This window comes from Budorcas taxicolor, chromosome 12 (assembly GCF_023091745.1).
Source record: "Budorcas taxicolor isolate Tak-1 chromosome 12, Takin1.1, whole genome shotgun sequence".
NCBI lineage: Eukaryota > Metazoa > Chordata > Mammalia > Artiodactyla > Bovidae > Budorcas > Budorcas taxicolor.
In genome coordinates, this window is record NC_068921.1 from 73,208,857 (window position 1) to 73,221,538 (window position 12,682).

Below are 12,682 nucleotides of genomic sequence, written 5' to 3' on the forward strand. Positions count from 1 at the left end.
GACAGCCTAAGCTCTAAGGAGAAAAGTAAAGAAAAATAGAAAGTAATGTTAAATTGTAATCCTATAATAATGTCCTCCATGTCGAAATGTTCAGTGTGCTCATCCTTTAGTTGTCTTTGCAGTAAGAGCATGACAATGGATGGACTGGATGCCAGCTTACTGTAGAAATTGCAGATATTTTAAAGAGGTCCATTGACCGGTACCTACAACTTGGCAGGCCCTCTGCTCGTTTTATTTGTATAATGTCATCCAAACATTGTACAAGAAGGGCCTATTGTGGGAATCCAGGATATCCTTTGTAGATGTATAACATATTTAATGAAGGTGTCTTTTATAAAACTACAGGTTAACACTCTTGATCTGGCCAGCTCTTTTCACCTGGACACTTCACTGTCCAGTCCTCTTTGAAGCTGGTTTTTGCGGACACTGAAGGCTTTTTCCCCACTTACACTGACCTTCTGTTTCTGCCACTGCCTCAGATTGGAGCAGTTGGAGAAGTTTCATGGTTCCCAGAGCCTAATCAGTGCTTTAGTGCAGAATGGGGGTGCTTATAAGCTCTTCCTTTAGCTCTCACCTTGATTCCCCAGGTAAAGCAATGCAAGAGTGAAAAAGAAGGGATCACGAGGCAGTGTGTATTATGTAACAACGGCAACCCACTCTGGTACTCTTGCCTGGAGAATCCCATGGACAGAGGAGCCTGGCTGGCTACAGTCCATGGGGTCACAAAGAGTTGGACACCACTAAAGTGACTTAGCCTGCATGCACACGCCAAGTTGTAGTGTGTATTATATAATTCACCTCTTCCCAGTTGCAAATGGAAGCTGTGAAATTAACAGAAAAGCCAGATCTGGAATTGGGCAAGTAGACCACCAGGCCCTTGTCTTGTGTAAAGGCTGCTTCCTGCTCCCACTGGCCGGCGGCCGGGGCCACTGTCACACCACCACTGCTGCCTGCCCCTGCCAGATGGGAGTTCAGACATAGTGACCCAGCACACCGAAAAGGATGAGACACACCACAACCCCTGAGATTTTGGTATACTTTCCTTGTTCTGTATTTGTTTCTCCATACATATATATATATCCCCTAGAAAGGATATCCTCCAGCCCTCCACGTGACTTCCTTTGTTGTTCTCGGTAGTGCTGTTTGTTGTATGGTGACCTCTCCAGGGCAAGGGCTGTCTTACTTACTTTGCATCTGTTCTAGTCATCAGTGGTGTACTATGGCCTGCCATCAAGGAGAGGCTTCATAGCAGGCTGTCACTAAATGATACTTTATTCATCTCTCACTGGACTGTAGTGATAAGCACGATGAGGCAGCATCTATCGTGGACACTGTAGAGGAAGAAAAATGATTTTTTCCTCTACTCTCCTAGGCTCTCTGCTGAGAAGAAAGATAGATTCATAAGAGAAAACTGGAGTTTATTTATATGTACCCAGTGGCGTGTAATTCAAAGGGTGGCTAGAACTTGGTCTTATATAGCATCTTAACAAAAGAACAGTACATCTGTAGAGAAGTGACAACACAAAGGAAAAAGACTTTGAGCTTCCAGAGGCACGAATTGTGGGAAGGCACGTGAGGGACAGTCCTAAAGGAAATCAGTCCTGAATATTCATGGGAAGGACTGATGTTGAGGCTTAAACTCCAATATACTTTGGCCACATGATGCGAAGAACTGACTCATTGGAAGAGACCCTGAGGCTAGCAAAGATTAAAGGCAGGAGAAGGGGACAACAGAGGATGAGAGGTTGGATGAAATCGCCAACTTGATGGACATAAGTTTGAGCAAGCTCCGGGAGTTGGTGATGGACAGGGAAGCCTGGAATGTTGCATTCCATGGGGTCGCAAAGAGTCAGTCACAATTGAGTGACTTACCTGAATGTAAGGAGGGAACTAATGAAAAATGCAAATTAGTGAAGTTTGTTAATGTAGGTTGCTCCGGTGCGACTTGTGGGCTAAGCAGGGTGTTCAGTGTGTCTGAGAATTAACTTCTTCCTGGTAGTGAGGGGATGGGGACAGTTCTACACATTTATGCCCTGCTTTTAGGCAAACAGGGAGAAGGCAGAGAGCTTTCCTGTTTCTTCTCAGTTGCTTTTGGTCCCTTGTGCCAAAGTGGCATAGTTGGGGTGGCATGTTCTGTCACCCTTTGGCACCTTGCACATGACTGCACACAGCAGATGCTTAACCACTTACTGAGCTGAACCAAAATAAAAGCAGAGGCAACTTTCCTTTTTCCATCTAAAACCTGCCTAAATAATTTACCCTGCACAACAGGATAAATAGATGGAAATGTTTGGGCTTCAGGCAGAGCCCAGAGGCAATGTGCTGGCAGAGCCAGGAGGCCTCACCTTGAGTCCATGGCTTCTGCTTTACCCAAAGGCATCCCGATGCCTTCAGCTTCCTTTCAGCTTCCTTTTGGGATGTTGGGAAGATACAATTGAGTGAAGGCTATAAAAACACTTTGAGAAAAGTATAAAGCATTCTTTACAGATATTATTGCTTCCTGTATAAGCTCCCATAGCAAGTGTATTATAAGCATTTAGTAAGTGTTGGCTAGTAGTGTTAAATGCTGTTTACTCCCCCAATCAGTAAGCTTTAACACTTGTGCTACTCTTCACAGGTATGAGTTAGGAGCTGCTCTGTTTATTGGATGGGCAGGAGCCTCACTCTGCATAATTGGTGGTGTCATATTTTGCTTTTCAATATCTGACAACAGCAAAGCACCCAGGTATGAAAAGAGACAAAAATGACCTGTTAAAAAGTACAATACTATTCTAAATTGTTATATGTGGGATAAATTATAGGTAGTTCTTATGATTCTTAGAAACTTCAAACACCCAGAATTGGGAAAGGTTAAGAATATATAGTAAATATAACATTTAATATGGTAAAATTATATTGAATAGAATATAGATAATTATAGTTAATTTAAAACACAGAGCTTGTGTTGATATAGGACAGAAACCAACACAATATTGTAAAGCAATTATCCTTCAATTAAAAAATTTTTTTTGATGAAGCATCAAAAAAAAGCAGAGTTTGACATTCTTACGTTCCAAAGCTATTGCTGTAAGTAGAAATTTTGTCTAACTTTAGGGGCATATTCTTCACTTTGGCCTCACAATTTTCACATAAGTGGAAATTGCTGATTAAGGTCATCACAGTCTCCCAAGATTCCAGGAAGATAAGTTTTATGTAAGTTTTGAAGGAGAATAAGTGAACAAACTAAGAAGCCATGAGTTTCTTCTGAGATCCTCTTAGTCACACTAGCTGTTCTGAAATGACATTGAATGATTTCTTGGGCTGAGAAGGAAGAAAGCTAAACATAATCAGGGAAAGATGACTTAGCTGTGACAGAAACGGGGGGATGTGGTTTCTTCCCATTTTTGTTTGTCCTACGTGTGAAAGACCATCTGCCAAACCGTTTTGCCTTTCAGAATGGGATACACGTACAATGGGGCCACGTCTGTCATGTCTTCTCGGACCAAGTATCACGGCAGAGAAGGAGATCTCAAAACCTCAAACCCTTCAAAACAGTTTGATAAAAACGCTTACGTCTAAAAAGAGAGCTGCCTTCAAGCTGTGTCTTGAGCTTGTTCTAAACATGAACTGTTCACAAAATGATGCCATCAAGGCCCTCCTATAATTAACACTCAAACTATTTTTAAAATATGAATTTGAAGAATTTGTTGATTCTTGGATGTAAATGTTCTTCTATAGTTACATACTAATCACTTTCTGTTGTGGCTTTCTATAAAAAAAATAAACAGGCTATTTACAAGATTTGTATATATCTTATACATCTGTGTTTAACACTAAAGATTCCAGCAGTGTTCGTAATGTAGCCTTCTTAATCACCCAGACCTTGCAGTATTTGTCCCCATTTTTTATGTGTTTGTTCCTTCATATATTAAACAGAGTGTATTAAGGAGTCATGACTTGTAAACAGTATGGGGGTGATCTGAGACTGTTCCTCAGATGTCTGGGTTGAATGGACATGTACTGGCTGGGCAGAGCCGATTGCTAGCTGCTGACACCTATCTGTCACCACTGTGCTTCTCAACGGCTGCTCCAGGAAGGGCTCACGGGGCCAAGATGCTACTGCCCACTACCTGGCTGGTCCTCCTTAAATACCTCCTCCTCCGGTATAGAGAGCAGATCTGGATACCCTGGACATGGCCGACTCTGAGGCTGACAGAGGAGGGCCTGGAGCCGCACGGTCCCTGCCTCACTCAGAAACAATGGACCGAGTTCCTGAGGACCTGTGTCGCTCAGGCTGTGTGTGGGGAACCAACTGGCAATGGAGAGACAGCATTTTTTTCAAGACATGTAAGTTCCTCCAGGGATCTCTGACCAAAGACAATGTTTTATTTCTCAAGCCAGCCCTTTCATCTCATATCCACAGGGCAATAGTTACCTCAGCCTGTGTGTGCCTGTCGCTGCTCTAAACGCTCTGTGTGCCCTCAGTCACTGCAGCCTCATAGCCACCCTCTGAGGTAAGTACTGTAGGACCCTGAACTGACAGAGGATGAAATGAAAGCAGAGAAGCTGAAGCGACTTGCCACAGCAAGCGACAAGACCTCAAGGACTTTGAACTGAGGCAGTCTAGGGTGAAGTATATAGTCTCAGGCTGTGGCTATGAATCGCTTAGCCATGTCTTCTGTGACTCAGGTACCCAACAATACCAGTCACAGCATGGGTGACCGTGATATCTTCCTCAAGCCTGAAGGACTTAAAAAGGAAAAATCACATTGCTTGGAGGTGCTCACTGAAAAGAAAATGGACGAGTTTATTACTGATACAGTAAACTTTTTTTTTTTCCAGACCATGATAGTACTTAAATACCTTTTCCGGGGATACAAATGAACTGGAAACCACTGAGGGAGGCTGGGTACTATAAGCAATGTGGGCACAGGGTTTGGTGAATGTGTGTTTAAAACAAATTTTAAAATTTTTAGAGCTGTACTGGTGAAGAAAATATTTTGACTGTATTGAATTTTCACAGCTTCTGAAGAATTTAGGGCGACAAGGAGTCAAAGTACAGAAAAACTGTCCAGAGCCAAAAACATTAGCCGTGTGTCTGTGTCAGGAAATATAAGGGGATGGTCCAAAGGAAAATGAGCAATTCTAGTACAACCTAACATGACAGGACTAAACAGAACATCAGCTTTTGCAACACAGATGCATAAAGACTTGTGTTTCTTAGCAGACGGCCATCATCGTTCCCCAATCCTTGCTGTTTAGGAATAAAGACTCGGCAGACCCAGGACTTGGGAGCTGAGGCCTGGTTTAAAGCCTGCTTTTGTCATTTTTCTAGTCATACGGCTTTTGGCAAGTTACTGTATAGCTTAGTTCCTCACGTCTTTAAGAAGAAGATTAAAATAATATGTCTCAAAGTTGTTCTCATCAAATGAACTAATAACATACATTAGAACAAGGAGTTCAACGGATCTAAGTGGATAAGTGAGTGAACACAGGAGCCCACGTGCCTTCTTAGGCATTGTTGTAGGTTACTTACCTGTGTCTTACTACAGTGAAGATTTGATGCAGGGTTTATTAGAGCTTTTAGAAACTTACATTCAAAGCAGGTATATTTGCATTAAATGGCCTTTATGGGAAGTTTTTAAAAAGGTAAGTGGCCCACAAGTAAAAAGGACCCTGGTGGGGCAGAAACAGATAAAGGAAAAATTGCTCTTTTAGATCAGCATGTTACATGGCATGGCTACCAAGACAAGCTTAAATCCTTGAATGAGATGAGTTTAACTTGAAATCAGTTCTAATAACTCAGCCACAGTCACAAGGGTGTCACTGAGGGTTTTACTTGAAAGGCTGACAAAACAAAGAGAGGTCCAAATCCTAACAGACCATTTAGTTAAAATATTACTTTTTGGGGGGAAACAAAAGTAGAGATAGTATCACAAAGTATAAAAAAAAATGCAAAAAACAGTTTATATGAACATGTTGACTATTGATAATGTCACTGTTAAGAATATAGCTAAATTAGTTTTGAGGTATTTTCGAATGCAGAAAGGGCATTTTAAAAATAAAAAAAAACTACAGACACATATGAATTCAGGACTGACTCTATTCTATTCAGTCTGATAACTGATATTTAAAATGGCTACATTTTATTCATAAAATATCCAAGGTCAAGGTTATGCTGCAGAAATAGTATTTTTAAGTTCTAAAACATGCTTACAGTGGCCCAAAGCTGCATATGGTAAAAGTACTTCCGGAAAATGTAGTTAATATGGGCATAACTATATTCTTATTAACTCTAAATTTACTTCTAGATGAAACATAAGCTGTCTACTCTTTAAAATTTCACTGATTTCCACCAATTCCATTTTAAGGATACTAACAGAACTTTATAGTGAAACACTTCCAACATGACAATGTACATAAGAAAGATTTTTTTTTAAAGTTCAGATGCAAACTAAAACCTGCTATTAGTTAAAAAAAATTCACTTAAAAATTAGTTGAAAAAAATACACCTAAACACTAGAGTACTGTTCTGAAGAAAAAACTTTTTATGACTTCAGTTGACACATTATTTTTAAGCAGCAGCAGCATTCTTAAACACCTTTATATGCTTCAAAATACTGTTGACAATTTGTGTGTATGTGTTTTTAACACTGTATTAGGTGCCATTAAAGAGACTCTTGTTCTCTGAGAGCTGGTTTCCTTGTTATTGCAGGAGATACTGTCAGGCAGGACAATCATAGTTGCGTAGGCAGTGCTGAAATAGCACGATACCAAATACTGCTGAAGTCTGGACGGACCTCCTGACGCACAGGGTGACGGTTACACGTCTGAAGAGTCGCTCCATTCAGTCACAGTTACTAAGCTGCTTTTCAGTGTACTGGACTCATCCTGAGGTCCTGTGTGGGAGACAGGGCGGGAGGGAGGGGAGGCCCCAGTGATTAAACGAGCACATTGTCCAGCCAGTAAAAGCTCCATAACTTCACACTGTAATTCGTCACTCGGGCCTGAGTCGGCTTGCCAACCCCACCCCCCAGCTCCCACAGGCTGGAGCAGGACTCCGAGGACCATCCCACCACCGCAGGACCGCCCTGTCTCTAGGTCAGCCTCACAGGGCCCTCGAAGCTTCCACCCGGTCCCCACCTCCTGGCATTCAGCACAGCGCCTGGAGGCAGGCAGCCATTAAGAGAGGAGAATAAAATTAACAAGCCAGGGAGGGCCTACATGCTAAAAATAGGTTCTCTAGCATAGATGAGCTAAAAGGTGAAGTTAGATCAAAAGTGCCTTGAGCCACTGAAACAGCACAGAGAATTCCACTTGAGCATGACTAGGGATGTTTTCTTTGAGGGGCGTGGGGTCATGGCAGTGGCAGGAGGAAATGTACTCAGGGCATTCTGAGTGTCCTGAGTGTCCCGTGTCCTTCCATAGTCACTGGAGCGTAAATGCGTCCTTATGATGAGGATGGATGCTGAGACATAGCACAGAAAACTTATGACGGTGCCAGAAGAGGTCAGTGTTAACAACTGACACACTGGTGGAGAGAAGAGATCAAGTGAAGACACAGGCAGCAATGGTTCATCTTAGAAATGCAGGGTGCGGGGTACAAGATCCTGCTATAAACAGACCAAGAGATGTGCATGTATTCATTTAAAATTATAGATGGTGGGGGGGCGGGGACTAAAGTACTGAAGAGGGGGCATGAGAGGTGCAGGCAGTGGAGAAGGAGCCAAGTCTTCATCTGTCATATCAGCACCTAGAAAGTTCACGTCTAAAATTGCTAAGTCTAGAAACAAGTCTGAGCCAGTTACTTGCAGGGATATAGGATGGCTAGGAGGAGGCACTGTGTGTATGTGGGGTGGGGGGGGTGGTGAGGGGGCACGTGGAAAAGAACTTCTCTGATTCAAAAAAATACAAATAATAGTTTCTGATTTTAAAAATTAAATGTGTTGAGAGGTTTAGTGACTGGACTTATTATTCAGACTCTAGCCTGGGTGGATAGGATCAATGGCAGTAAACAGCTTCCCTGGTCCTTCATTCCACTGGCTACAATGCTCCAAGAAGAATCTTCCTTGGAAGAAAATAACAATATTTAACACATAGACAGATGAATACAGGAAGACAGGAAAAAAGTGGCCTCATTTAGGTATGTATCAGAAATGTAAATTTCTAGGAGGCATTTCGGAGAAGGCAAAGGCACCCCACTCCAGTATTCTTGCCTGGAAAATCCCATGGATGGAGGAACCTGGTAGGCTGCAGTCCATAGGGTCGCTAAGAGTCGGACACAACTGAGCGACTTCACTTTCACTTTTCACTTTCATAAATTGGAGAAGGAAATGGCAACCCCCTCCAGTGTTCTTGCCTGGAGAATCCCAGGGACAGGGGACCCTGATGGGCTGCCGTCTATGGGGTAGCACAGAGTCAGACATGACTGAAGCGACTTAGCAGCAGCAGCAGTAGCAGGAGGCATTTACATGAAGAGTATTTGTAGGGGCACTTTCAAAAATAGATGTTTAAAATTTTTAAAGATAAAAGATTAGACACTGAAATTAAAACTTAGAAAATTAGTAAATAGATACTAAATCAGTAAGTTGTTCACATTCAGTCCTTATTAAAATAATGTTTTTTAAGTCACTCAGTTGTGTCTAACGTTTTTGTGACCCCACGGACTGTAGCCTGCCAGGCTCCTCTGTCCATGGGATTTCCCAGGCGAAAATACTGGAGTGGGTTGCTATTTCCTTCTCCAGGGGATCTTTCTGACACAGGGATCAAACCCACGTCTCCTGCTTGGCAGGCAGATTCTTTTCCGCTGAGCCACCAGGGAAGCCCATTAGGGTAGTCTGGTATTTATAAAGGCTTCCGGTAGACACCAAAGCTGCAAACCTTCTCCCTTTGGTCCTTTCGGGTTAGCTGCACCCCAGGCATTTGGCACTTGAGTAGAATTTGACTCATTCTTCACAGGTGGAGGAGGTTCCTTCTGTTCTCTCCCAGCTTTTCTCCCTATAGATCTGTCTTCCTCTAAGGATGATATGTCCCAGTCATCATCGTCCACATCTGTACACTAAAAAAAAAAAAAAGCGGAGAATAATGAATGTTCCCTAAAGAAACCATGTGTGTTAGAGCCCCTCAAACAGACTGAGCCACTGACGCTAAATGGTAAGAAGTTGGGAGCCTCAGAGGGTCTCTCATCTGGTCATCTCCGAGGGCGATGAAATGGGTTTGGAAATCTGTGCTTCGAAAGCAGAGGGAACCACCTCTTTTTGTCTGTTGCCGTGGAAATGTATGTTTCCTACGCAGCAATCGTGAATTTAGAAAATTCCAGAAACTATGTTGTAAAGTCAAGTCAGGATGCTCCCCAAGGAGCATGGGAAGGACTGTGTCTCCAGTGCACTTTCTAAGGAAGACACAGTGGCTCTTGACTGATGTGACTTTTTGTCATTTGGGGCTTGTGTAACACAAATGGCACTAACTTATGAAAGCAGTTGGACAGAATGTTCTGGATTCCACAGATGAGCAGAGGAAGAATTAAATCTAGTGTAAGCGAAAAATTAAAGAAACAGCAACTACTACTGGAAGACCCAGTCAACAAAGAGAAGCCCACCCAGGTCTCCATCCACAGGAGCACTTCCGGGGCCTGGTGCCAGATCTTGGAGTGTGTCCGAAGTCTCAAGGAGGAGAGCTCGGCTTTGTCCTCCGCTCGGGTCACAGTCTCTAAAGCATGTCTTATGACTCCAGCTGCCAAGTGGGGATAAACTCTGAAAAGTCCCTATTTCACTTCCAGGTCATGTCTTGGTAGCGAAAAGATTCCTGGACTCAGATCTGAAAGTCCAGATTCTGTTCAGTCACAAGTTTCTGTGAACAAACTACCTAATATCTGCCAGTGTCAAATAATACACGTGACGGGATTCTGAAAACCTGTAAAACCTGATAAGCATAGGATGTATTATTACCAGCTATCCTTTCAGTATCTTTGATTCCCTATGGAAATGCAATACTGAAAACAAGATAAATTAAAAATCTCAACCTCTACTATACTAATAATTGTATTTGTTTTACATTTCACTACAAAATACAATTATTATGATATATTCATTGAAAGATGAATTTGTGTATGTTTAACAAGTAAAAGTGACTTCACCTTTAGATCTTCTTTTAGTTCTTTTTTGATGAATGTGTCAGCAACATTAATTCCACCAACTGGCTTATTCATATTTCTGTGATTTGAAACCGTCTTTTCAACTTTTCCAGTTAATGTTTTAATGGAGGTTCCTATAGGACCCATAGAAAACAGGTAAAGTTTAAAAAATTAAATCTTCAGTTCCAAAATAATCTTACAATGTGAGAGAGACTGTGTGTCAGTCGCTCAGTTGTGTCCGACTCTGTGCAACCCCATGAACTGTAGCCTGCCAGGCTCCTCCGTCCATGGGATTTTCCAGGCAAGAATACTGAAGTGGGTTGCCATTTCCTTCTCCACAGAGAGTCCAAGCATCACAGATAATGCCTTTTAAAAAATCATGATCTTCTAGACTAGAAGAATAACATTTTTATTTTAAATCAAAAAAAGGAAGTCATTCAGACTCATGATCAGAAACTTTAATTTCAGTCAGGCAGCCTGTGTGAATGGATATTCATATGGTATTTTCAAAAGCAATTTTAAAAGTTTTATTTTACATATTATAAAAATACATGGTATATACAAATTCTATACAATAAACTAATTACATCTGATATGTTTACATATCAATTAAGAATACACAATTTTTAAGTTGCATTAAACAGAGTTTCTTTCTTTTTTTTCTTAAATGACACTTTTGCCTCTTCTCCTTGGCAAATTATCAGCAATCACCAACTTGGACCTCACGTTCCTTTAGAATTGCCCCATTTTCAAGAGGCAACATGGTGTGTTAGAACAGTTATTCTCAAAGACACACAGTATTAGGGATTGAATTGTGTCCCAAATGTGTATGTTGACACCCTTACCCCCATTACCTCGGAAGGTGACCTTACTTGGAGACAGGACCTTTAAAGAGGTAATTAGGTTAAGGTGAGGTCATTAAGGAGGACCCTAATCTGACACAACTGGTGTCGCTGGACAAGAGTGGAAAATTTGGACACAGAGGCACCCACAGAGAAAGTCAATGTGACGAGACACAGGGAGGAGACAGCCATCTACATGCCAAGGACAGAGACTCAGGGCAGGTCCTCTCCTCCTAGCTCTCAGAAGAAACCAACCTTGCCACCTTGATTGTGGTCTTCCAGCTCCTATGAGACATTCTGTGGTTTAAGCCACACAGTGTGTGTACTTCATTACAGCAGCCCTTGTATTTGTTACTAATATATCCAGACACCCCCAACCCCTTCCTCTCCTTCCATCTGAACATCAACTACTTGCTAAGCCCCTTCCATTTTTCCTCAGGCATCAACAACTTTTTGATTAACCCCATACTCTCTTTCCTGGTGGCTCAGATTGTAAAGAATCTGCCTGCAATGCAAGAGACCCGAGTTGGATCCCTGAGTTGGGAAGATCCCCTTGAGAAGCCAGTGACTACTCACTCCAGTATTCTTGCCTGGATAATTTCAAGGACAGAGGAGCCTGGCAGCCTACAATCCACGGGGTCACAAAGAATCAAACACGACTGAGGGACTAGCACCTTCATTTTACTTTCACATCGTTTCCTCGAGAACTTTCTCAGCTCAGATGCCCCGTATGGAGAGCTGAGAACCACTGTCCACAGAAGCACTGTGGTTGAGAACCACTGTCCGAAAATCAAAATTTCCAGATGGATTTTCAGTAAAGGAAAGCTTACCTGTGGGCTTGGGGGAAATATCAGAGTCCTCAATTTCACTTCCCTCGGTCCAGTCAGTGTCGCTTTTGACGACAGCGCTCTTTCCAAAATTACTCTTGTTGCTTTTAGACGACAGCACAGGAAGTACATCTGGGGAAGTGAACGCCTGGATGAGGTCGTCAGCATCCAGCTCCTCCTCGGAACTGAAGGGAGGAGTCCTAAACAAATCAAAGCCCAAACAGGGGGCGCTGTTTCCGTGTTTCAGGATTTACAGACAATACGGAGAAGGCAATGGCACCCCACTCCAGTACTCTTGCCTGGGAAATCCCATGGACGGAGGAGCCTGGTGGGCTGCAGTCCATGGGGTCGCGAAGAGTCGGACACGACTGAGCAACTTCACTTTCACTTTTCACTTTCATTCACTGGAGAAGGAAATGGCAACCCACTCCAGTGTTCTTGCCTGGAGAATCCCAGGGACGGGGGAGCCTGGTGGGCTGCCGTCTATGGGGTCGCACAGAGTCAGACACCACTAACGTGACTTAGCAGCAGCAGCAGCATGCCCCTTAAAGAGGGTGGAACTTTCTCAAGAGAGCCTAACAAATGCCTGCGTGGCCACAGAACAAGATGGCGGCCAGGCCGAGGCCTTACTATGCAAAAGGCAGAATGGTCATTTCAAATTTACATCTGCCAACCACATGCCACATGGCCTAGCTACCAAAGTGGACTGAAGTTAGGACATTACTCCTCTAAACTCAAATTTTGTATTTTTTTAATATTAGTTTTTACACACCTAAGAAACATATTTTATAGTGGAAAAAAGTATTTCTGGGATAAAACTATGCTGTCTTTTAAAATAGTGTCATTTGCAAAGAGTCCACACGACTGAGGACACACACAGGCATGCATGCATTACTAACGAA

The 12,682-nt window shown here is 42.6% G+C and overlaps 2 protein-coding genes across 2 annotated transcripts in view; one reads left to right on the forward strand and one right to left on the reverse strand.

Moving 5' to 3' along the window:
- Nucleotides 1-3,558, forward strand: part of CLDN10 (claudin 10) — a 97,113-nt gene extending 93,555 nt beyond the window's left edge. Inside the window, exons 5-6 of the mRNA XM_052650279.1 lie at nucleotides 2,618-2,725; nucleotides 3,435-3,558. Coding sequence (XP_052506239.1) covers nucleotides 2,618-2,725; nucleotides 3,435-3,558 — 232 coding nt within the window. The remainder of the gene's footprint in view (nucleotides 1-2,617; nucleotides 2,726-3,434) is intronic.
- A 3,168-nt stretch (nucleotides 3,559-6,726) lies between these two features.
- LOC128057774 (cilium assembly protein DZIP1-like) overlaps nucleotides 6,727-12,682 on the reverse strand; it is a 46,263-nt gene continuing 40,307 nt past the window's right edge. Inside the window, exons 17-20 of the mRNA XM_052650276.1 lie at nucleotides 11,784-11,980; nucleotides 10,115-10,245; nucleotides 8,860-9,037; nucleotides 6,727-6,878 (exon numbers count right to left, since the gene is read on the reverse strand). Of these exons, the coding sequence (XP_052506236.1) occupies nucleotides 6,802-6,878; nucleotides 8,860-9,037; nucleotides 10,115-10,245; nucleotides 11,784-11,980 (583 nt within the window). The 3' untranslated portion in view covers nucleotides 6,727-6,801. The remainder of the gene's footprint in view (nucleotides 6,879-8,859; nucleotides 9,038-10,114; nucleotides 10,246-11,783; nucleotides 11,981-12,682) is intronic.